Here is a 24,070-nt window from a genome sequence, read left to right on the forward strand (position 1 = left end):
TTGGTTTTTTGTTACTAATTTTTCTGAGTGGTACATGAAATTCAAGTACTTTTTAATGAGTTCAAAGAACTTGTAAATCAAAAGAACAGAGGCTTAAATAACTTTAGCTATGTTTGCACTTCCCGGCTTAAGGTGAGCTTGTTTCAAAATAAGATGTTGACTAGGAGGCAGCTGGACCTGTTTTTGTACAAAATTATTATCTTGAAATTATTCTCAAGTTTCTTTTCTCTTCAAGCACAAACTCCAGTACTAATGTGGACCAATTCCTGGTTATGCAATCATCAAAATTTGTATCAGTCGCAGACTGTAGTTTAACTCCAGAAGTATTTTGAGTTTGAAATACCAACTGTTACTGAAATGTCAGTTGAGTTCAAATTGCTTTTCCTTTACACAAAATATTTTGTGGCCAAGTACTTTGCCGTTAACTCCTTTGAAATATGTGTGTACCGATTTCAAAACTATAGCACTTTTTAGATGCTGTTGGGTAGTTAGAGGTAGCCAGTTTTCTCCTTGGCTTAATATTTTATGCTAATCAAATGATAAAGAAAGCAAAGCTCTTAATTATACAGTTTTGTTAGTCCATATAGCCGGCTACTTTTGTTCATCTGGAAAGCAGCCAGATTTTTTTTTGGTACTTCAAATGATGTGGCATTAGAGAAAGCATGATGGGCTGGTGTGCTTTTCCAGATACCTTTTCTGATCAGATAAACACTAACTTTATAATATTCTCTGGAATTAATGTAATTAATTTTCTGATCTGTTTTGATCTTAGCTACTTAAGGATACTGCATTATTCCTAAGAACATAGTACAAAACATCTTTAACAGATGCTTATGTTATGAAAGTGACAATTTGACTTTGCTGCTGAGCTGACTGCCTGCTCAGGACCTGGAGGATGCGCTCCCAATCCCAGCACAAGATACAGGGTGTTTTCCTGCAGTTGCACTGTTTGCGCCTTTGGTACAAAATTAGCTTTTTGAGAATGGATAAATGAATCTTCTACTGTCATTTAAACTTAATTAAAAATCCATACCGCTAAGAAATGTGTGCCATATTTTTCCTATATCCAGAACGAACAGTCTACTTTTAACAGCTATTTCTAACCAAACTTTCTATGTAACTGAATTAATTAAGTCCTAGGAGCAGATTGTATTAGGGGAAATTAAGCTCCAAGTAAGTAAACCATTAACAATTATGACATTAAATTGCCTGTGACATAGGTTGGTCAGGTTTAATAGCATAAAGTGTTCTCAGCTTGTGAGAAGTAAATCGCAGAAACCAACCTAGGTTGTTTTTTTAATTTGTATATGAGGTACAGATCCTTGGTTGGTCTTTGTAAGGGAAGAGCTCCAGCAGGTAGGCAGAAGAACCACTGCTGGTAAAGCATTTATAGTGCTTCTGTGTGAAACAAACCCAAATTTTCCTTTTCTGTTTTATTTCTTTCCTACACTTGTACTACTGAAAAGTGAGAAGCCTTTCTCTGGTAGCAGTTTAGAGATGAATTTGCAGTCTTGTTAATCTTTAATAGAATCTGTCCTTTTTAAAAATTAGCAGACACTTGTTTCTTCTTCCAGTTGGAGCAAACGTTGGTCCTATCACAGGACCAGTCCTATCACAGAAACTGGTCCTAATGATCGTCTGCAGAGGACTAACCCACTGATTAAATCTTTGTGCTTTTAATTTTCTTTTTCTACAAAAGGATTTTAAAACATAAGCTGTTAATACATAATAAGGTCTTTATTTTTAAAAGCGTCTTTTATAGTCAGTCAACATCATAGTTATTCTCAGACCGTATTTCTGTCTGCTGGATATATTACATGTTGGTATTTTGGGATGTGATGTTTTAGTAAGCAAATTCTTCGCTTTAGAGAAATGCCAGAATAGTTGTGTGAATATAAAACCACCTCAGTTACCACGCACTGAGTTTTAAAATAAAAAGTGAAATCATACTCACTCTCTTTTTCTAATCAGAAAGCTATTGGGAACCACTTTATAGGTAAAAAATCAGCAAGAAACTATGTGTTTTCTTGTCTTTTGTACGCAGTAATATTGATGTCGCAAGCATCTGGTCTGCAGGTTTTGAGTTAGCTTTCCAGTGAAACAGAAATTACGTGCTATAAAGGAGCTTTCAACTTCAGAGCATTTCAATACATTTGTAAGAAAATTATTTCGATCAGCTTCTAAAACAAGTTACAATGGATAATTAAATCAAATATGATAATAGAAGATGCTTTAGAGCAACAGAAATCCAAGCAATAACTCATTTTGCATATATTCATGAGTTTTGGAATGTGACTATTGCTGCGAGGAGAGATTTGTATTTATGCTAATGGTACCGTAACATGCAGTTTATCAAGGAAAAAATCCAACAAAGGACGCTGTAAGTGACTTTAATATCCATGGAAAGCTTTTGTAAGTGCAGATTTCAGTTTAGCTTTGGAATAAATTCAGTAATTTCGTGAAAGAGTTAATATCCTGTTGTGGTGCTGAGATTGATAGTCAGAGGAAATAGGAGGTACCTGGAAAGAACTTCTGATTCCTAATGTTGCAGGAGTTGCCTTTCTGTTGGCTTGCCTCCCCCCTGCTTTGTTATTTTTAACCAGGCTCCCTAATCTTTCCTTTTGCCTCTGACCACCTCCCAATTTCCTGTTCGCTTCTTCCCTCTGTTTTTTGTCCAAAATATTCAGTTGTTTTTCACTTTTCTTTGCAGTTTGAGTGGATTGCAGGAAAGTGAGTTAAGATGAATGCCATAGCTGTTTTTACAGTATCTATTATCTTCTGTGTTTCATGCCTTTTTGCTGCTCTTGGTGTAAGTTACTTGTTTGAGGAGATATTGATGAATGAATATTGTTTGAATAGGAGCATGCATTTTAAACTTTTAAATGTTGTATTTTGAGTTGCTGTGTATACAATAATTAAAGATGCTCTATTTTTAGCTCTGTGAAACTTGCTATGTTCTAACTTTTTGAACTAGTGTTTTCTCCAAGGTAGTAAATGTGCACTGAAAGACTATTCCTTGAACATTGTTGGGAGAAAGAGATGTTACTTATTTAGATTCTTTTTTTGGATATATGATCTCAAAATAATGTGAAGTTATAGTTTATTTTCTTTTCCCTCAGAATATTTCAGTGCTTTTTCAAAACAGCGTTCAAAAATGTTTATTGACTTAAGTATTAAGACTTATTTCATTGTGACTTTTTGATCCCAGCAGCAATACATCTTAAATGTGAATTTTCTTTTCAGTAAGTAATAGAAAGCATTTGCTTTTCTTTTGCAGATTGCATTCTCACAACACAGCAACTTTATGGATCTGGTACAGTTCTTTGTGACATTTTTCAGGTACTTTTAATTTAAGATAGCTAAGTGTTTCTTGTTTAGGAAAGATGTTTGGGTTTTCTTTTTCAGCATAGTGTTTGGTTTTATGATGTCTTCCTTTTTTTTGTAATTAAATATCCTGCTTACATCACAGCCTAGAAAACTGAAATCTCTGCTCTGTTTGAAGTATTAAATTAAGAAATATGTTAAGAAAATTGTCTGCCCATCTTTGCAAATGTGTCTTGTCCTGTGCGTGCAGGGAAGGGGAGGTTGGGGCAGGGGGAAGGCTTTTTGAAATGGAGAAGTTATTTTAAAAATGGCGTAGAAGGCATCTTTTGAGTTACCACATCATACAAATAATGTATGACTTAGAGAAGCTGCTGATGTTCGCACATAATCAGATACAAATCATAAATTAAGGAGGTGATTTTGCAAAGAGTTAACCATGGGCTAATTTAAAACTCTTTAGGTAGCACCTTTTGAGTCTAAACTGAACTTCTGAAAATATGTCAAGTTAAATAGAAACATATGTTTCAACACAATTGAGTCCAAATACCCTTCTGTCATTCATGAACTGCTTCATAAAGTTCATTTCTTAGTGGGAAGAAAACTGATGGTTCCCTAGGAGGTGGAACCAACAGGAGCAATTTCAATCCTTGTTTCCTCTTTCGTTCTCCAAAAAAGTAAAGTCCTAACAAAGAGGTTAAATAGCAGGCCATCTCTTTAAGTTTCAAAATCTATGTGTTATCCTCTATTTTAGGAGCTGTTAATACTCCACAAATATAAACTGATACTTGATCAATAAGGAGAACTCCCTCAGGAGGGAAATGCATGGAGCAAACAGTACTCCAGATCTTAAAACCTGTTTTAAAGTAGGCAATATTATGCCCATTTTAAAATGTGCAGTGCTTTAAATTCCATGCTAAATTTAATTAAAGCAAGGAGCTCCAGATGGGTCCTTCAGACAAGTAGTTTATATAAATTTTTTTAATTCTTTTTTGTATTCAGCTTTTACAGAATGGAGTGTGCTTTAATACAATCCCAGATAAACACCAGGTTCGAACCACCACCTTGCTTCCATTGATATGGAGTGTTTACTCCTGGATCAGACTTAAGCATTTGTTCTGCTGAATCCATCACAGTCAAGGTCTTCCCTAAAAATCTTTGTGGCAGGGTAATTACTTATGAGGGGAACGAATAGGAAAGCAGTTGGTTCCTTAGTTCCTTTTTAATGGCAGAGGTTTGATCCCCACTTTAAAAACTATTCACTCTTTACAGGCCCAGATCCACCTGCATATGAGAGTTTGAAACTCTTCAATATGAGTGATTCCTCCAGTGCCATTATTGAAAGAGAATCACGCTTTAAAGCAGAAAATATGTGCATTATATATCTTAAGGAGCACATGCAGCTGAAAATACATGTCCAAAAGTTATGTAGATTGAAGATAGTCAACAGTGATTTTTCCTTCCCTCCCTTGCTGCGATCACACGGATCTCTGAGAAGTAGTAATACTTAACATCCTACCATGCCAGAGGAATAAGAACGTGTGTATTTGGAAGCAGACAGTTTATTGGTGTTTTCCAACCAAGCATTTATAATGCATTAAAAATTCTTCGATTCTTTAGCTGTAACTTCTGCAAAGTTGCTCTCCCAGTATTTTATTTTACGGTCACCATAACTTGCTAAATAACCAGTGTATTAGAACAGCATGGTTCATCTCTGTTGTTTGTTGGGGAAACTATTGAAACGCTTGCAGTTTTAATGCTCTAGGGTGCATTTCATAATTACAGTTGAATCCAAGTTAGACCATGAATAAGTAATATCTGATAGCCCCCTGTGATGTTAATGAGATAGAGTTGGATGAAAAGTTGCACACTAAGTAGAGGCAATGAAAATACTTTCTGCAAAGCCTAAAGACAGTTGGTAAAACCACCTTTGAGCTACAGGCCACCTCTAACTCAAAAACTGAGATAAGTCTCAATTCTTTGAGTGTAATTGTCATGGTTTGGGGTGGACTGGCCATTGAAAAGAACAATAGATGCTCTCCACCAGCTCTCTCTCCAAGAAGAGACACAAAAAGAGACTTTGTTCTGGAAAATGCATGCTTAGACTTTCTGTTTTCATGTTCAAGGGTCTTGCTTCATTTTGCTATTCTGTGGATAATTTTGGAAATTCTTCTGTGCTGGTGATGTTGTAGCCACATTTCCATCTTCTAGAAGCCACCCTCTCCACTTTGTTGTACCCCCATCCTAAACATGCTCTGCTGCCATGCAAGAAACAGCTGTGCCTTGAGCTGTGTGGGGAACCATGCAGGAAAAACGGGTGGGTTTAGATTCTCAGTGTCATTGCTGACATTTGTGATGATTTAGGTCAAGTCAGTCCCTCCAGTGGGCACTGGAGTGGAAGCTGGATTGCCAGACTCCAGTGCTGCTTAATTTATGGAGCGTCACAGGCTCCATAATTTGTGGACTCACTCTGTGAGGCACACGAAATTACAGAGAAGCCAGGAACCTGGCCATCCATTTAAACAACATCTTGCAGTGCTGAGCAGGACGAAAGGTGACTGCTGGATTTGATTTCCATTTCGTTTAAAAGCTGGGCTACCATGGGTGAGAGGGGGTGCGCCCCACATTCAGAGGTGCTGTTAGACTCTTGGAGCTCCTTCTGGAATTGGTGTTCAGCACAAAGTCAGGTGTGTGGCTTTATGTTATCATCATTTTATTTTGCAACACATTAACGTTTTAAGCTAAGAAAATGTCAGCAGATAAAGATTGGGTGGAACAGTGAAGTTACAGGGTCCTTAATATTGCATTATAATTGGAGCCAACAGGAGAAATGATACTCTAAACGTTGTTAACCTTTGCAAAGCTAAATGAATTGCAAGCAAACTGTTTTTTTTTTTTCTGTTTCCTCATCTGCTTTTCGTAACATAGCTCTTTAATTTACAAATCTTGCTCTTGTTTTCAGCAGATAGTTTGAGCTATTTTTATAGTCTCTAGTAAACATTTTTATTAGTATCTGTGCTTCCTTGTCTTCCAAAAAATTTGTGTATACCACAACACCTATCTGTAACATGTATTTCTCACCAGCGTACTTTTGCAACACAAGATGTGAAATTATTATTTTGAATCCTTGGTCTTCTAAACTCATATTGCTCACCAATCGTCCTTTCTTTTCCTTTTTTTTTTTTTTTTAAAAAAAAAAAAAAAAGGTGCATCTGTGTTTCTTCTGTGCTTCTCTGCTTTACTGGCCAGTTCTGTAGCACCATGTCCAACTGAATCTTAAAAGTGTCCAATCATGGGGAATCCACCAGTTCCCTGGGGAGGTTATTCCAAGGGCTGGTTGTTCTCATTGTGAAAAATTTTCCACTTGTGTCCAATTGGAATATCCCCAGGAGTAAATCATACCCATTACCCCATCTCTTTTCCATGTGACCCCTTGTAAAAAGGGAGTCTTCATCTTCTTTGTAGCCACCCTTTTAAATACTCAACATGGTGATAAAGGTGTCCCCTAAGTCTTCTTTTCTCAAGGCTGATAGCATAGAAGGGCTTTCAAATCTGAACCTTAAAAAACAAACAAAACCAAATAAAAACCACCAAACAAACAAACAAACAGATAAGTATATTAATACCTGCTTCCCCAAAAGACCTCAAACCTCTGGTTAGACTGATCTTGTGTTTATGGACGCTGCCATGATTTTACAGGGCATCGGATTGGTTGTGCTAGCAGATAAGTAGATCTTTAAAAGAGTCACAAAAGAAAAATAGTACCACCTGCTGCAAATAAGGTGTTTTGTGGCTTGTTAAACCTTGATGCCATCTTCAGCAGAAAAATAAGGTCATTAATCTGTAGATCAGATCTGTTGGTTTGCTGTTGGCTGCAGATAGCCGTTTGGCAAAGGCCAACTGTACACTCCTTCTGCAGTATGTACATGTTCCAATTATTTTGAGCTTTAGTGCATCAAGTACTTAAAAAACGTATCCTGTAACTCACCAGCATATTAAAATTTACTATTGAATAGCACTTAAATAGCTTCCAATTCATCAAAATAATTTGGGATGTGTTTCTAATAATCATTGCAGGGCTTTCTGAAATCATTAAGTGACCTATATATGTTAAAGCATATTAGTATTGAAGCTACTGTATATTTTGGCATTTAGAACTGCCATTTTTTACTAGCAATTCTGATGTTGATAAACATTGCAGGAGAGTTTCAGAATGGATTTTCTTCTTTCCTTGTGAGAACGCATCTTACCAAAGTGCTGATGAAGTTTTCCGGCCATTTAAAAATGAAAGTGTACTTGTTTGGAGCGCTTTAAGGATGCCTGGAGTGGGGAAAATATCCTCTCTGCTATGAAAATGAGCTTAGAGAAGAAGTACCAAACAGGGTGTTTTAAGTTCAGATTTTTGTGTCAGGATGGGAATACCCTGTGGTATAAAGAGCACTGAAGGCTTATCAACTCACAATTAACGCATGTGGTGAGGCCAACTAAGGGGAGATTACTTATAACCATGTTGCTCATTTGTTGTACTTAAATAATCTAATAAATAATTAAGAATTACTTAATTAAGCTATTTATCAAATAGAATGTTCTCCATAAAATATAAATGTAATTTCTCCTGTATTGCAATATTTATGTTGTGTAAGCATAAACTTTTGTAGCTTGTATAGGCAAAAGCTGCATTTGGTAGAACCTGAGCCAAATGGGGAGTCATCTTCAAATTTCCCAGAGATGAAAACATCTCTCGGGGTGTTAGAAGTCTCTAGGTTGCTCTTTTTCCTTCCAGTCTGGTTTCACATCTGAGTTTTCTGGTTTCCTCTTTTTCTGTTGGTAAAATTAAATTGCTCTCAAGCTGGACTCATCACTGTCCTTAGAAAAAATGGGAATCCAACAGCTGGTAGTTCAGGATAGTTCATCTACTGGATGTGCTGCTTCACCTGTACCTGACATTTGCAGGACTGTGTACAGACTGCACTGAGACATTAAAAGCCAGAGAACATTTCTGTCCCCTTTACCTTCTCTTCAGAGAGATGAGTGAGGAGAAACGATACAAAAGCGTTGTTTGAGATGGGAGGTGTAGAGAGAAGACTTGAATGAACACTGGATTTCAGGGATGAAGGAGGCTCTTGGTAGGCTATTATTTTTGGAGGAGAAAGAAACAGAAGGAGAAGGTGAAGTAAGTACTGCAGCAAAGGTTTATTTTTTAAAGCCATTTGGAAATGGGTGGATATTTGTAGCTGGCAGAGAGATCGCTGAGCCTGTTCAGGAGAAAGCAGGGCAGAGCACGACGTTTGACTATGACTCTGCCAGCCGTAGACTTTCACTCCAAATCATTTTCCAACACGGCTCTCGTTCCACGCAGCTGTTTCTTTCCGCTGCTTCCATATTTACACAACTGCTTTCCAAGAGAAGGTATGGAAAAAAAATCTTCTTTAAAGCTACTGACGTGAAGACAGGCCTTTTTAACTTATTTCAGGATGGTTTAGGATGAGTAAGCCCAACAGATAGATCTTGACTTCACGCTTCCCCTGGGGCTTTTCCAGCAGGTGATGGACTGCAGCCCAGCAAGCAGGCGCTGCCTTTTATTCCTCCCTGTGCTGCCAAGGGGAGGTAGTGCAGGGGTGGAAATACATTTCCTTAGGGTTTGTATAGCTTTTGTGGGTATTTGCTGCCTCCTTGTGACGATACAAAGATGTATGGTGCTCTTCTGAAATACAGGATACTGTGGTGAGCGTTTTGGAAAGAGTTTTTATTAGTCTTTAATTGTTAATTCCTTTCTGTGCTTTCCTTCAGAAAGTCTTGGCTGTGGGGCCAGAAGTGAGGCAGGAACGAGAAACCCGTGAAGGACTCTGGCACAAACAATCTTGTGCAATGTTGTGTTTTGGAAAGGGGATTTAATATAAGGATAAAGGTGGTCTGCTTAGTTCTCCTCTCTTGCTTTCTTCTCCAAGGGAAGAATGAATATGTAGGGAGATACCGGGTTCAAATCACCCAAAAATAAGGAAACCGTACCTGATGTTTACAACTCTCTGAGGCCACATTTTTTCCTAATAAGGAGCCACCCTCATAGGAGCTCAGCATGTTTTGATGCGTATCTTCAGTTCGGTGTGTATGTTCCTGGTGCTGTCTGACCAATGCTTGTGAATGGAGCACATATGTCTTGTAAGGATCACGTAGAAGGATGACCTTCTACAGAGGTCACCCTTTTCTATAGAAAGGTGGAGGTCTTATTCAGTTTGCTGGATGTGCATAGCACAAAGCATCTTCCTCTGTATGCTTGACTTCTCGAGAAACTTCTCCTGAATGTAAATCTCTCTGAAATGAGCCTTTATAACACAGAGGTGCTAGAGATTGATGAAGCATCTGGCCTTTTTCCTCTGCCCTTTGAACTTCCATCTCCTTTCCTCACATAAAAGGGTATCAAGGAGGTAGACTTGGATAAGCCACGGCAGTAGCTGTTGCCCATAAGCTGCATCTAAAATGCTTTATCTGGAGATGAAACTTCTCACTGGAGTCATGATGTGGACGTGAACGTCTGGCAGGAGTTTGTGCTTTGGCAGCCTGTCCTGAGGACTCCTGCAGATGTTTTGGATATTGTTGTTTTCATGGTCAAATTAAGTGTGGAGCCAGGAACACTTTCCCCCGCTTCCTCGAAGATTTTGTTTTATTTCCACCCTCCATTTGTACGTTAATGTTAAAATGTTACTGAAAACAAAGCAGACCAAAGATTTAGCTCATGGTCTTAGCTGTGCTGGTTTTGCATGGATACATTTTGGATTTTTGCCCATCAGGGAGCACAGCCTTCTTTGGGCCTCAAAGCAAATGTTGCATCTTAGAACAACTTTATGTTTCTTTGAGGAAAAGGGAGCTTAAAATAAGAAAAAGCTTACTCAAGCCATTCAGAAAGTGTGGTGGCATTCGTGCTGTTGGGAACGAGCAGGAGTCCCAAGACAAATGTGGGCACGCAAAAATTTTGCGACCGCATAATTCACTTGTCCCTGCTCAGGTGTGGCAAAAGTGAAAAGCCATCAAGTCCAAACATGACCTTGCTCAGGAGAGAAATACCGTTTCCAGGTGGTATGGTTAGCCTGCTGCTGCACTTAATACACTGACAGGGAGCTTCAGGAAAGAAAGGGAAAGCTGAAGGTATGAAATCCCTAATCATCAATAATGCATGTTAGCTTCTTTACCAAAATAGGAATTAAAGATTTAATGTATACGCTTTACTAGTTAATGGGCACACATTGTTTTTTACTGCAAAAGTCGGTAATAATCCAGTACCTCTCAAAAAGGCAAATAAAATAGCCATTAAAGGCACTTGTCTAAACTGTTTGTGTTTCCAGAAAAATGGGCAGGATTTTACAGTGAAATAGTGTCAGATTTTAATATTTAGAGAAAATGCGGGGGAAGTGATTTGGAATACATACGTCTTAAAGTGAAAAGGGCCAAACAAATCTCTCTGTGATCCTGCTTAAATTTATAAAGCAATAGGCACCATAGGAGTCTTTAAAAGCCATGCAGACATTTTAATACTGAAGTCATGCAAGTGCCAATTTTTTAATATCATATACTATATGATAGTAAAACATACTTCTGTGCATATCTAAGCCTGAAAAATACGGTCACGTTGCCTACTGGCTGCTCCTCGAGTGTTCGGTGCCTGGTCACACATGGTTTTCGTAATATATAGGCTATGGACAGTGATATGTAGTCAGGAACAGGCCCTCCTCCTTCTGCAGCTCAGGGAATGGTTCCTGCTGCCTATCTTTTTTTTTAATGATAAGTATTTCCACGCCTTTGCATTACTCTCTGCTAAAGAATTTGCTGTTGTAAAGTAGGACTCCTGGTTACTGACACTTGAAGTGCTTGAAGGACAAAATCTGCAGTCTCTCACAGCTTGCATAAGACAGACAGCATGGCATTTATGAAGAGAAGGGACAGTAGGGAACTGGTGGGATGAGATGCCATCCATCATCATAAGCTGTGGTTTTTTTAGTCAGCAGAACAACAGTAGGTTCACGTCCAAGTAGAAGTTGTCATCATCATCGGGGTCATGTACATTTGTATGAGTAGGGTGAAAGAGCACAGTGCAAACCACGGCGTTGTTTGGGAATGAGAGATTTGGGGATCTGCAAAGAGGATTGATTTTTGGAAGCAGAGCTGAGTTTATTTTGAAAGGCAGGGAGTATTGAGCAGTCATGGTTTTTCTCCCACCACAGATTTTCCTGGGAGCCCCAGGATGGTGAGCACTGAGCTGTGCCCAGAGGCAGGGAGTCCAGGATGCCCATTCCCCCTTGCAGCAGAAATCCTCACTCAAACACACAGAGCACAGCAGTTGGTGTAAATAGTGCACTTTAGGAAATAAGTCATCTATTGTGGTTAATTTTCCTTTAAGCACTCTTTAAATACACACTAGACCTAAGGAAGGAGGTTTGCAGGCACTTTCTCTTACCCATCAGTGCAGTACTTGAAGAGAGGCGTTCACTGGGGGTTCAGATATACAAAAGGAAAAACGTTAATGTTAGAAAGCTTGTATGCCTTGAAGTTGCTCATTAAGTATTCAGTGTGATAAGATCATAACTGTCATTAAAGTTGGCTTTTATTGTTATTATTATTACTATTGTAACTGCTTTTTGCTATATCTGCTTCTTTGCATTTTCCCTAGAAGTTGATGGATCTATTCATCTTTTTCTCCTCTTTAGATTTAAGAAAAGCAATATAGATTTGGGGAAATTAAGAAATGCCTATAGTTCTGCAATAGCCAGTTAAAAAGAATCCAACTACTGTACACTTTTATCTCATTTTTGTAATTTGGAAAAGAAAAAATAACCAATTTTCTCTGCTTCTTTCAAGGTTTTTCCTTTTTGGGTTATCCTCTCACTTTAAATATCTCCAAATATAGTCAATACTGGCTTTTCCAATTTGATTAAATCTTTCTGCCTTTCTGTTCGTATTTCCTGGTGAAAGTTGCTGGATGTCATATAAGCAGGTCAAATAGGTAACTTTGGAACAACAGTTTTCTCTGAAAATAGATGTATATCATTCCTCACCAGGTGTCATGAGCACTGATCTGTGCAAAACACTTTGCACTGCTATATTATCTTTCATCAAAGCACCTCTAAGTATTATATGAACTTTTAGTCTAGTTTTTTTGATTTGCTAGAGTTTTTCAGCTGCCGTTATGTTATGAACAATGACAATAAGATATTTTTATTTTTTTTCCTTTACAGTTGTTTCCTGTCTCTGCTCCTGGTGGCAGCTGTGGTTTGGAAGATTAAACAAAGTTGCTGGGCATCACGACGAAGAGAGGTTGAAATGACAAAATTGAATGCTATCTCTTAAATGACTTTTTTATAGTTGTTCTCTTTTGTATTTATTCACATATGCATAGCATTAACCTTCAGTTAAGGATAAGCTCCACTAATCTATAAATGCTTCTGTTTGGGGATTTATAATAGTGTACTTTTGACTACAGTTTCAGGGACAAATGATGCTATTTTAGTATCCTGATGCTGCAGTTTCTGTGAAGCACAAAAAAAAATAGGGGTTAATGTCCTACGTTCCCACAACTCGGGTTCTAGACAGCATAAATACAAAACCACCGCAAATTAAGAGATTCTTTACATCTGTTTTGAAAGAGGAAGTTTCTGATCTGAAGCTCTGAACCTCATTAGCTCCTACTTTAATCTGTTAAAAAAAAGACTAATCCCCATTTTCAAATTAAAAACTTAACTGTTTTGGGGTGGTTGCAGCTTTAAGAAAAAGGTGAGAGAAGCCACCCACTATTTGGAAAGCTGTAGTGTACTACTAAAAAAATGAACTTTTAATGCAAGGGCTTTCTATTCTTCACCTAGGCGTGGACCATACTAGCTTCCCAAATTATTCTTGTTTCCAGTATATAAAAAATTTATGCTGCAAATCCCCCAAAATACGATTCCTCCTTGTTTATCCCTGATGCATTTGTTCATTTTTTTTTTCACCATCCATTTTCCCTGCTTCTCAATTGTAGCTAATCTCACGTTAGGATGGCCAACATGTTTGCACTAAGTGGCATAAAGAATGTATCCTTATTTCTAATTTCTAAGCATAAATGCAGGATTGTGTAGTAGAGCTGTGTAGAGAAGCAAGTCCTGTGTGCTGCAAGGCAGAGGATTGCACGTTCCTGGGGTTTTCTTGCTGTGGTAAGCACTAAAACCTGGGAAGGCAGAGGCCTGTATAATGTACAGATATAGCAGAGGTTAGTCTGGGCTGTGCCTGGGATTATTTGTAGGAACTTTGTCTTGTGCAATCTGTTTACTTGTGTGCAAAATGAGAGAAGCCAGGCTTTATTCAAGTCCCTGTGTGCTTTCTGTAGGTAGGTGTCCATACGCTGTCACCAGGTATCCTTTCCTACCCAGCCATGTAACTGTTCTACTCAAAAGTGTTTTATTCATACATAGTAGTTGATCAAGAGTATTCTAGGGATTAATTTTTGGGTTTCTATGCAAGTGCCCATTTCTTACATGTCTTTAAAGAACTCTGGTTGTACTTTGCAGTGCAGTAGTGGGAATAGTAGAAATTTATTAAATCTGAGGGTCTTCTTTCTTATAATAAAGCAGGATGATGTCTGATAACTCTTCCTTTTCTTCCTCTTTCTGCTTCAGATGTTTTTGCTCTTACTAGTGAACTCAAATGCATAATATACGCAGTGGTTTTCAGACAGATAACCCTTAGTCTTTGAAATAATTTAGGTCCTTGAGCTTTTCTGTATTCTCTGAAGGTAGATAAATTTTGACTAGGGTGGCTGGCTTCTTCCTTCTCACTTTCTTGGCAAGAAAGTAAGCTGGAGTCAGCATAACATTCCCTGTTGGCTCCTGAGGTTAAATGTTATCTAGGAATGTATAAGGAATATAGACAGAGAACTAAGTACTGTTCTTTGGAGCTCAGTTAAAATATTTTAACAGTGACCTAAATGAAAAATGTCTCTATAAATTACTTTCAGACTGATGCATGTTTTGAGGAAAAAAGCTGGAGTATGAGCAACATATTGGCATGTTTTAGTCTTAAATTCGGTTTACATATGTGGCTACTTGACAGGCAGTTCATCAGTGTGTTCTTTTCCTGGCAGATTCCTGTCTTTTGCTGTTATTTGTCTTGTTCCTTCCTTAAATCTAGTGACTCTATCTTGTAATTCATAGATCTCTGCTATTCCATTCCTCTTTTGTTAGAAATACTTGTAAAACTTAAGGAAACTGTTTTAAATCTTTGCCATGGCATTATTAAATATATTAGTAAGGACTGTCTTTAGAAACAAAAAGCTGCCTAAAAATTGTCTGACTTTTTTGGTATTATCTAAGGTGATTTTATAGCTTGCCAGGATTTTTTTATATGGACTCTCAGTAAATCCTAGCAAGGCTCTCTTAACGTTAGTAGTTAAAATAACAATTAATAGCATTTTGCTGCACTGGAAGTTTTAAGTGTATACAAGTTTACCCCTCTGTTCTAAAGGGCGTTTCTGAAGCATGTGAATTCTAGATTTGCCATTCTTCCTTCCTTTGGAGGTGGCTATTCTCTTTTGTTTTTAACATTACCCTTAACAGGAGTCTTGGGTCACAGAGTTTGCAGGCTGGACTGGGAAAAACAGATTTTGCTTTATCACTTTTTTCCCCTCTATAAACTGCTAACACAATTGATGGAGACCACCTCCTCTATGTCTTCCCACCATATTATAATTTAGAGGCTGGGAGAAAGGAAAGGTCATTAAGCAGCAGTGACAGGACACCCCATTCGGGCAGCATCTTGTAAGCTTTAAGTTAATATATGCTGCAGCTCTGGAGGAAGATATTTCTCTGGTTTGGGTTATATTTGTAGAAGTAGTCAAGTTACAGTCACCCGTCTCCCATGGGTTGTGCTGTGGTAATTCTGTGCTTGTTCTGTAATCTTAACCCAAAAATAAGTAAAATATAATTCAATCTGCGGGTAATTCCCAGCTATCAATCACTTCTGCTTCCAATATAAGCATTGCAAGTGCCTGAGTTCTTATCGCAGGGCAGAGTGACAAGTAGATAGCTGAAGCTTAATCTGAGATATGTATAGGACAGAAAAGGGAGTGTGTTGAAAGGTCTAGTTGTCAAAATTATTCATACAGTATTTTTTGGAAAATGCTGGGAGAAGTTGTGCGGCTGTGCTTGGTGTATCAGGTTAATGGAACAGAGCAGCATCATTTGCTAAACTAAATTTGTATTGCTCCATACTGAGAAAGCAGTGTACCACAAATCCAGAATCTACATCAGGATCTTATAAAATATATAAGATTCTCCTGACTTTTTTTTTCCCCATTTTTGCAGCTAATCCTCTTTGACCAGCTGCTTGCACATGTCAGTGCTGATGTTCCTCAGCCTTCTGGCTAAAGGGTCTTTTGGGTGTGCAAACACGGCGTATCAAATGCATAGTTGTAGGAAAATGAGTTTGGAGCACTGAACAAAAGTTCAGGCCTTGCAGAGTATAAAACTTGACCTGAAGTAAAAATGGGAACAATTTGTGTCATATCAGGCATGGAGGAGATGGGATTGTAAATTGTGTGTTTATTCCCTCTCCAGTGAGCAGCAAGTTTAAGTATCTTCAGACGTTTTAAAGAGCGAAAATGGAAATAAAAAGGCAGCTTTTATAGGAGGCTTAGGATGAGGTGAATGACATTAGGAAATAGGGATAGGAAACCTTTCTATCTTGTCTCTAGAAAATGACATGTTAAATGTATCAAGCAGTTATAGAGAATAATGCACAAAATACGAGAGTGGCATTAGAAATTTAATATGCCCCATCTGCTGTCGTGAATTTTCTGTCCTATTGGTTTATTTTAGCATCCAAATCCTAGTTTCTTCACCCTCAGCCTGATGCTTCTCCTCCGCTTTGAGCAAGAAATAGTTCCTCTTAACATTTCCAGCAAATGGAGCGTGGATAGTGATTCGGCTGACCCACTGCAACTGTTTGCATGAGGGTCAGCTGGATCGCTCTCCATGCTCCATTGGGATACGTTGGGAGCATCAGCACAAAGCACCTACAGAGGTAACTAAATTTGGGTGTCTGGAGCTCAGTTGCACCCTTAACATACGTTAACTTGTCTACATTTCACCTCCTTTCTTGCCAAGACTATCCAGGACTGAACTCTGTGTGCACTGCCCAACTTATGCAGGATGTGTTTTGTGTATTGATTTACTGTGGGGATTATCCTTCTCCTTCCTGACCTTATTGCTGAAACCTTTTTCCCTCCCAAGTACATTCCGAATGTAGCAGCGCTTCTTTTTTCACTGCTGTCCTCCGCTGTAACATCCATGAGCACTGAATGCCATTTAGGGAGGTTGCTTTCTGTATTCATTTTTACAGCAAAGACTTCCCAAAGGGATGTGTGCATTGTATTATTTATTGCCCTGCCTTCATTTTCTTCCCCTTCCTGCTCTCACCTGTTAGTATTTCATTCATCTCATACATCTTCTCTCTTAGACTGTGATTTAGGGTAGCCTTTGTCAAAGAAAGGGATTCAGGATTGGAATATTTTCAAACTCTAACTCTAAATCAGGATCTTCCTTGCTGTGTAGAGTCTCCAGTGGTGTCTTGGAAGGATCTGGTATTGGCCTTATGCAAGAACAGTAAACGGTCAGGCTGTAAACGTCCCTAAATTTGGGGAGTAATGGGTGCTTTGGAGGGCTTGTAAGAAATGAGATGTGCTGATGACAAACTTTGCTGCAAATGCTGTGTTCTCCAAACTCCCAGCAGCCATTTGGCATGTGCACTTCTTCTTCAATAGCGCTGCCAGTGCTATTTAGTCTCTGTTGGATGAGAAGAAAATACTAACTTGTAGTTGGTATAGTTTTTAGAGGAAACACAAATTGGAATAGTGAGAAATCATGGCAAGCAAGTAACTTCTATGGAGGTCTAGGTTACGTGGAGGTCTAGACACTCGCTTGTCTTGTCAGGATAAAACGTAAACCTGTGTATGTATTTATGTATTTTTTTAAACAGTTAGGGTGGTTTTATTTCCCAGAATACCCATTCCCTGGAAAATAGACTGAAATGATGGTGGCTGTGGTGAATTAACTGTACATAAATTCCCAGTTCCTGTTTTTATAAGTAGAGCAGTAAAATAAGAGCATGGTGTTAGTATTGTCTTGAACCGGTTACTGGAGTACTGTGTCCAGTCTGGTCTCAGTAATGTCTTGGGTGTTGCAGATGGTACAGAGCAACACTGCAAGATTAATTCGTTCTCTGGAAGATAAGAGAGAGACTAAAGCATCACAAATTACTCATTTTATCCAAGGAAGACCATATTGAGAGTTGATGATGTGAGTCAGTGTCTGTGAAAAGGAATCGTAGCAGATTCACGATGGGATGAGGGTCTTCTAAATGATCAGCCAAAGGCATAACACCCAGTGTCTGCAACTGGGAGTAAAAAAAAAAGTCAAAACCTGTTTTGTTTTTCTCCTCTTTTTAATGGTGAGAGTAGCAATGTCAACTATTATTTGTTTTTTTAGAAACATGGCGCTCAAATCAGAATTTGAGTGCTTTTGCAAGGATCTTTTGTAGGTCAGTCTGAGTCACATGCTTGTGGAAATCACATGATGCAGTTCAGTGGCTCGTACTATGCAGGAGGTCAGATCAAATAATTGTAACTTTTTCCGCTACCCCTAAATTTAAAATCTATGAATGGGAACCACCTCATAGTGCCTGTAGGCTTTTTCCAAAATACAAATGCTGCATGCTCTCTGCAGTGATCTATGTGGCTTTGGTCACCAATTGAAGGAAATTATAGCAGAAATAAGAGATGCCCCGAAGAGGAAAAACATCCCAAAATATTAATGTTGACAAGAGATTTCAGCTCAGGGGGAAATTGATGGTCCATTTTTGTTTGAACATGCTACTGTCACTTCTGTGCCTAATTGAGCTCATCTCTGGTTGAACTTGCAGATGACCATTACAGCTGACCATTTGTAGCTTTAATATGTCCATGTAGGAACACCAGCATATCAGGTTGACAATCCCATACGCAGTGTTGGCATCCAGCTGAGCTCTTCTCACATAGTCTTTAGTGGTGTTGCCCCTAGAGAATTAAGTTGGGTTTAGTATATCCCAAAAAAGGCCTGTTGGCCAGTATTTGTAATGATGCTGCTAGGCTATCAAGTCTAGCTCTAGAAGACTTTACTCTCCTTTAAAAAAATCCACAACTGCAGGTATATTGAAGCTGTTGTCATTTCAGGCTCCTAGGTCTCACTCTGATGATAGGAATCAGTGGTACAGGTATCTAATTTACCTATTTGGAAAAATCAGGGAGAGAAGCAGTGTTGTGTAATTATGCTAGAAGAGCTAGAAGAGCTCTAGTCAATCAAAGGTGTGCTCTGCTGTTGTGTAATTATCTGGTATTGGTATATATTTTAGTCTGCGTGGACTATATACTTCTGGTCTTTTAAAAAGAAATGATATCTTATTCTTCTTATTAAAGGTCAGGTTTTCTGTGCCCTCCTGCAGGGCATGATTATGATGAATAACTTATCTTAATCAGCCCTGAATTAAATATCTTCTGTCATTTCAGCATGAGGCAACTTCCCAGCAGCTTTGCTTTCTGGTTTGTTATAGTTTTGAAGTGTGGAAATGCCTGTTGAGAAGCATTTGAACATTAATTCTCTCCTGCTCTCTCTTTCAACATAGCCTGCAAAATCAGTTACAAAACTAATTAGCTAACATTAATATGTGCACTGCTCTAGGGGCTTAAAAACTTAATTTTCAGTGATGATGGAAGTGTCAGAGAAAATTGTTTGTTTGTTGACTTACATGGTAGTTAATGTAATTGTAGCTAAATGCTTTAAATCACTTATTTCTGAGACAATGTAGCTCATCTTCATGGACAATTTATATCTTACGTGTTTGTTTTTTTACTGATGCCCCTTTTTATTTCGGAGCAGGTAATTCCATTGGCTTCTCCCCTTTCCCCCCAAGGTCACCAAGTAACTGTAACGTAAAGGAAAGATTCTGGCACCATGATACATAATGTTACTTCAAAGTAATGCACAGTGATGCCTGAGTGCCCGTCATTGCTGGCCACATAGACATGCAGCTCCATCTAGCTGCTGTTGCCACCGCCACTAGGAAGGACACCTTCTCCAGAGGCCCTGGGGAACGCCTAGAGGGTGATGTCCCTTTCCCACACTGGCTGTCAGCAGCCTGTGAACTGCAACTTTGGCAGATGTCACTACAGGAGAGCTCTGGGACAAGTTCTCAAGGCAAGATTTTCTAAGTTAGTTGTACAGGGGTGCCTGGAAATAGGTAGTGGATATTTTACGTGCATACGCAAATATGTATTTGTGCACAAATGGAACGAGCCACCTTCTGAATGAAAATGAATCTCTTACAGCAATTCAGGACAAGCAGGAATAAGCTCAAAAAGCCTGTCTACCAGTGCAACCAATCTACCCAGTATGTTTTGGAAGGACAGGACTGCGCTTCATCCTGTGACCTCAAAAAAATCACTGTAACTTCAGTTGTCAAGTGGCCAAGTCACAGCTAATAAGCCTTACTGGGAGAATTTTGTTACCCGTTGCTTGGTGTATGCAGCAAGATCTTTAGATACTTGATTAGATTGTGTTTTATATATTGCACAGAGCCTTGGAGAGAAAACCTAAGAGTACTGACACGCTTCAATAACTTTGCAGAACTGGTGCTGTTTAAAAAACTGGTCAGGAAGATGACGACAACTTTGTTCTGTTTCCTTAACACCCTCTGTTTAGCCTTGGTCACAAGGGGATGACTGGGGTTTCTGAATCCACGTTGGAGAATAGTATCTTTACACTGTGTGTGGTAGAGCTGCACACTTCAACTTCATACAGGAAAATCCCAAATATTGTGTTCTGTCCCAAAATAATTTTTCTTTTTTTTTTCTAAATGTCTTAAACAAGAAGAGTACAAATCAGTTTGTTTCCTTATCTTCTTTATTGTTCTTCTCTTTCCATGACACTGGAGCTGTAACTTTCTTTAGACTTGCTGTTGTTTGTGAGGTTTCCGGGTTTTGGCCCATTGGAACAGTTTATGTTCGCAATACAGGACAGGATAGTGGTTCAAAACACACAGCTGGTTTCAGCTATCCTGGCTTGTAAAGTTGGCTGTGGGCAGCATGGAGAGCACAGCACAGCTGCTGATTCTGCTGGTTCAAAACAGAGAGGAGCTTGTTTTTTCCATGTGGTACAGAAACATGGCAGCAGATACCCAGTTCAGCGGGAGCCTTACTGTAGCCTTAGCTTTGGAGCACCATCCCAAATCCATTGCAACCTCAAAGGTTGTAATACAGATCCTCAAAGGATGACCTTTAATTGTACTTCTCTCATCAAAGTAAAGGAACGTATAGCTTGCTCTGTTGAAATATCTTCAGCAAAAGTTCCTCTGAAATCTAGTTGTTATCTCCTGAGGATAAAACAGCAAGCTATAGGTCCAGAAGGATCTGAATTTCAGAAATACTTTGAAGGATTAGATTTACAAATTTCCTGGAAAAAAAAAAAACAAACAGAACTGTTGATAAGACTATTGCTATTTTTGGGTCCCCTTTTTAAAGTTCACCTCCTTCAATCCTAGGCTGGTGTAAAGGTACTAGAAGTTCCTGCTGATACCCTGCCTGACTATGTCCTGTCTCCTGGACTTCGCTCCCTTTCTTGTGGGGTGCTTCTTGCTTCTCTTTTACTCTGCCTTAAAATGAAAGGTCATCTGTGCTCATTGTTCACTTAGCACACCTGTTTTTTTCCTTCTTGAGTTTCTGCTTTTTTTCATTCTCATCTCTGTTGAAAATTGAGATGAAATACTCATGTGGAAACTTGAGTTCATCACAAGTTCTAGATAGCAATTTTTGCTTAGCTTTTTTTAAGGCCATTCATTATAAGGAGGCAAATAAGATCCAAAATGTGTTGCTTTCTGCTGGAAAATTGACATCCTTTCATGGCAGAAAATACCAGAGCCCTGTCCCGAAAGATATCGTAGCCCTGTGCTCATAAAAGAGACTCTGCAGGGGGCAATTGCAGAGATGGATGGTAGCAGGATGGTTATACAGAGACCAGTGACTGCTTTATTATCGTGAATAAAATGTTCAGGCTTTTCTTGTCAGAAAACACAGCATAGGTTATATTAGTCAATTAACCTGGTAACCTGAATAGCTGTTTTTCTTTCGTGTGAGAGCCTGTGCTACTGCATGAAAAGGTTTTCCTCAGTTCTTCTGGCAGTTTTTCTCCCATCAGTAGCACACTATTCATTTTGGATTATCCGTTACTCAATGTGTATGACTTTCAAGGATCACTGGTATGAAACACTGCATTTCTGCATCGTTTGCTCTTGGATCTGCACCTCAAGTCCTGGGCACTACGGTATGAGCAGCCTTGGTGGTCCCTCATCCTCCCTGCTGTTTTTCTCCTCCACTACAGACCGTCTGTTGAGTTTGTTTGTCAGGTTCTCTTAGTGCCTGGTTGCACCAAACCCTTCAGGTGTTGTTTCAACGCTTCCCATTCTATGATTACTTTAACTTGTGATTTTTTTGGAAGGAGTTTTTCAACTGATAGTGGAGGAAAAAACCCAAACCAATGCAAATGAAAGTTTTGTAGGTTCTCACAGTTTGAGGTTACTCAAATATTAAAGGCCAGTGGTGTGTTCCAACACATGCTTTTTGATGTGTTTTTATTGTAAGCCTGTCAAATGTTTTGCCTTTAAAATCCTCTTCAGACCTTGGTGATTTAAAATATTCCCAGGTTCTCCTATTAATTGTGTGATCTAGAAACCAAAGGTTTACTTCAAAGAGTATTGAGGTTTATTATTTTAAATCTCAGAAAGCCAATCATTAATAGTGAAGGTAGGCCAGGTCCTGATGTTAACTGGTGCTGATTTCTGATGACGTGCTCAACATCTTAGCTAGGGAAATGCCACAATTTCTCCTTTACAACATCATAAAATCTTTTAATTAAAATCTTGACACACCAAACAAATATTGAAGGATATATACATGCACAGGTTAAACATGCAGAGTGCATGCCTTGGGGGACAGTGTGACATTCCGGTTACAAAGCAATTATTTTGCAAATTCATTCTTAATTTGAGGTGAGAATTGGTTTTGTAACATGACTTACGCTATATCAGAAACTGGTGTTAGGAGAAGGATGTTCTCCCTTAGGCGTTTCCTCCTTCGGTTGCAGCTTGGACCTTTGGTTTTACCTGGCTTGGCCACTGTTACACTGAGAGTCGGGTGGCTTTGGGTCAGCACCAAAAGCAATGGCTTTCCGTGGCCAGTTCAGCAAATGAGGGCAGTAACATTGCTGTTGGCTTTGCTTTTCCCATTGTTCATGCTGTAGCTCGCAGCGCTGCTCAGGGGTTTATTTCTTGAAGCTGCTATTGACTTCAGTAGGAGTCATGTTGCCAAATTGCACGTTTTCTTTAGTAAACTAAGCTTCCTTCGAAGAGCTAATAGCTTTTAGTTTGTGAGTCTCTTGGACATCTTCATCAGGACAGCTTGTTCTTTGATTTTATAGCCATTAAACAAAGCGCTTTATGATAGCTGAAGGGGACAATTGCAGGAACAACAACCCAGCAATCTGTTTCACACTTGCTTTAGTCTGCAATCTGCTGGTGTGCTTTAAATATTCGAAAACTCCTCGTGTTCTTTTACCCAAGTGTGAGTTACACACAAGTTTGCTTGCAAATGCTTAGTACAGCTCCGTTTGTGTGAATTTGTTGGGTTTTTTGCTTTGTGACAGTATCTACAATCTGCTCCGAAATGCTTTTTTTTTGCCTTTTTTTTTTTTTCTTTTTTTCAGAAAGTAAGCAAATTTTTGCCACTTGCCTTCTACGGCAGTGAAATATTGTATTTTTTTAATTAGACTGAGAACGATACAAGCTTATATACCCCCTCCAAACTTTGTTACATCTCCCATCACACCTTCCTGCCACCTTGTCTGAACCCCAAGCTTACAGAGAGTCCTCCAGTTTTCTGCACAAAAGAAAAAAAAACCCAAAACTAAAAGATGCCTCAGCAAAGACCAGAGAAGGTTTATGAGTTCAAGAAAATGGCAACATAATTAGTTTTGTTAAAACGAATTACACACTGGATATCAGCATCTTCCTTTTGCCTGTGTGCTGTGTTCCCTTCTGCTGTGCTGGGTGGGGGTTATTCAGGGCACGATGCATTTTGTGGTGTTTTCTTTAGCAGTTTTTAAGTGCTGTAAATGATTGGTTGGGGCTTGGACTGTCAAATTGCTCAGAATTAATGGGGCAATGTGGGTGGTGGTGGTGGTGGGAAGTATAGAGGGCATTTGGTGGTACCTCAATCTAGTTTAAAGGTAGAGCAGCTAGGTAGTAATGCTAAATGTGTAAAGCTGTCTACAAGTGGTTTAGGCAGTTGCTGCACTTAAGGGCAAGGCTGCTGGTTTTTTTTATGTGATGGAAAGCATATGCCTTATTAAATCAGGGCAGCGAGTCACATCAGACCCATTGCTTCTGGGAATTAGGGTTATGGCTTCAGCATCCACTTATAGGTTGTGTAGCTTGCTGTTAGTATTTGAGATTAGCTGCTGAAGCCAAAAAGAAGCATGTCCGTGGCTTAGCTAAAATGGAAATGCTGTTTCCAGCCCAGCCACATAGGAACTGTCTTTTTTTTTTGTGCTGAAAAAAGAGAGCTGCATCATAATGCTTAAAAGTGCTTAAGAGTACAATAAAAAGATGTCTTGTGTCATGAAGGCTTGCAGAGATTTACTTGAGAAAA

The 24,070-nt window shown here is 38.9% G+C and overlaps 1 protein-coding gene across 1 annotated transcript in view; it reads left to right on the forward strand.

The window, feature by feature from the left end:
* Positions 1-24,070, forward strand: part of ATRN (attractin) — a gene marked incomplete at its 5' end in the record, with an annotated part of 117,056 nt that overhangs the window by 71,089 nt on the left and 21,897 nt on the right. Inside the window, 2 exons of the mRNA XM_014966823.1 lie at positions 3,278-3,339; positions 12,549-12,627. Coding sequence (XP_014822309.1) covers positions 3,278-3,339; positions 12,549-12,627 — 141 coding nt within the window. The remainder of the gene's footprint in view (positions 1-3,277; positions 3,340-12,548; positions 12,628-24,070) is intronic.

Source organism: Calidris pugnax, unplaced genomic scaffold (assembly GCF_001431845.1).
Source record: "Calidris pugnax isolate Ruff unplaced genomic scaffold, ASM143184v1 scaffold14, whole genome shotgun sequence".
Lineage (NCBI taxonomy): Eukaryota > Metazoa > Chordata > Aves > Charadriiformes > Scolopacidae > Calidris > Calidris pugnax.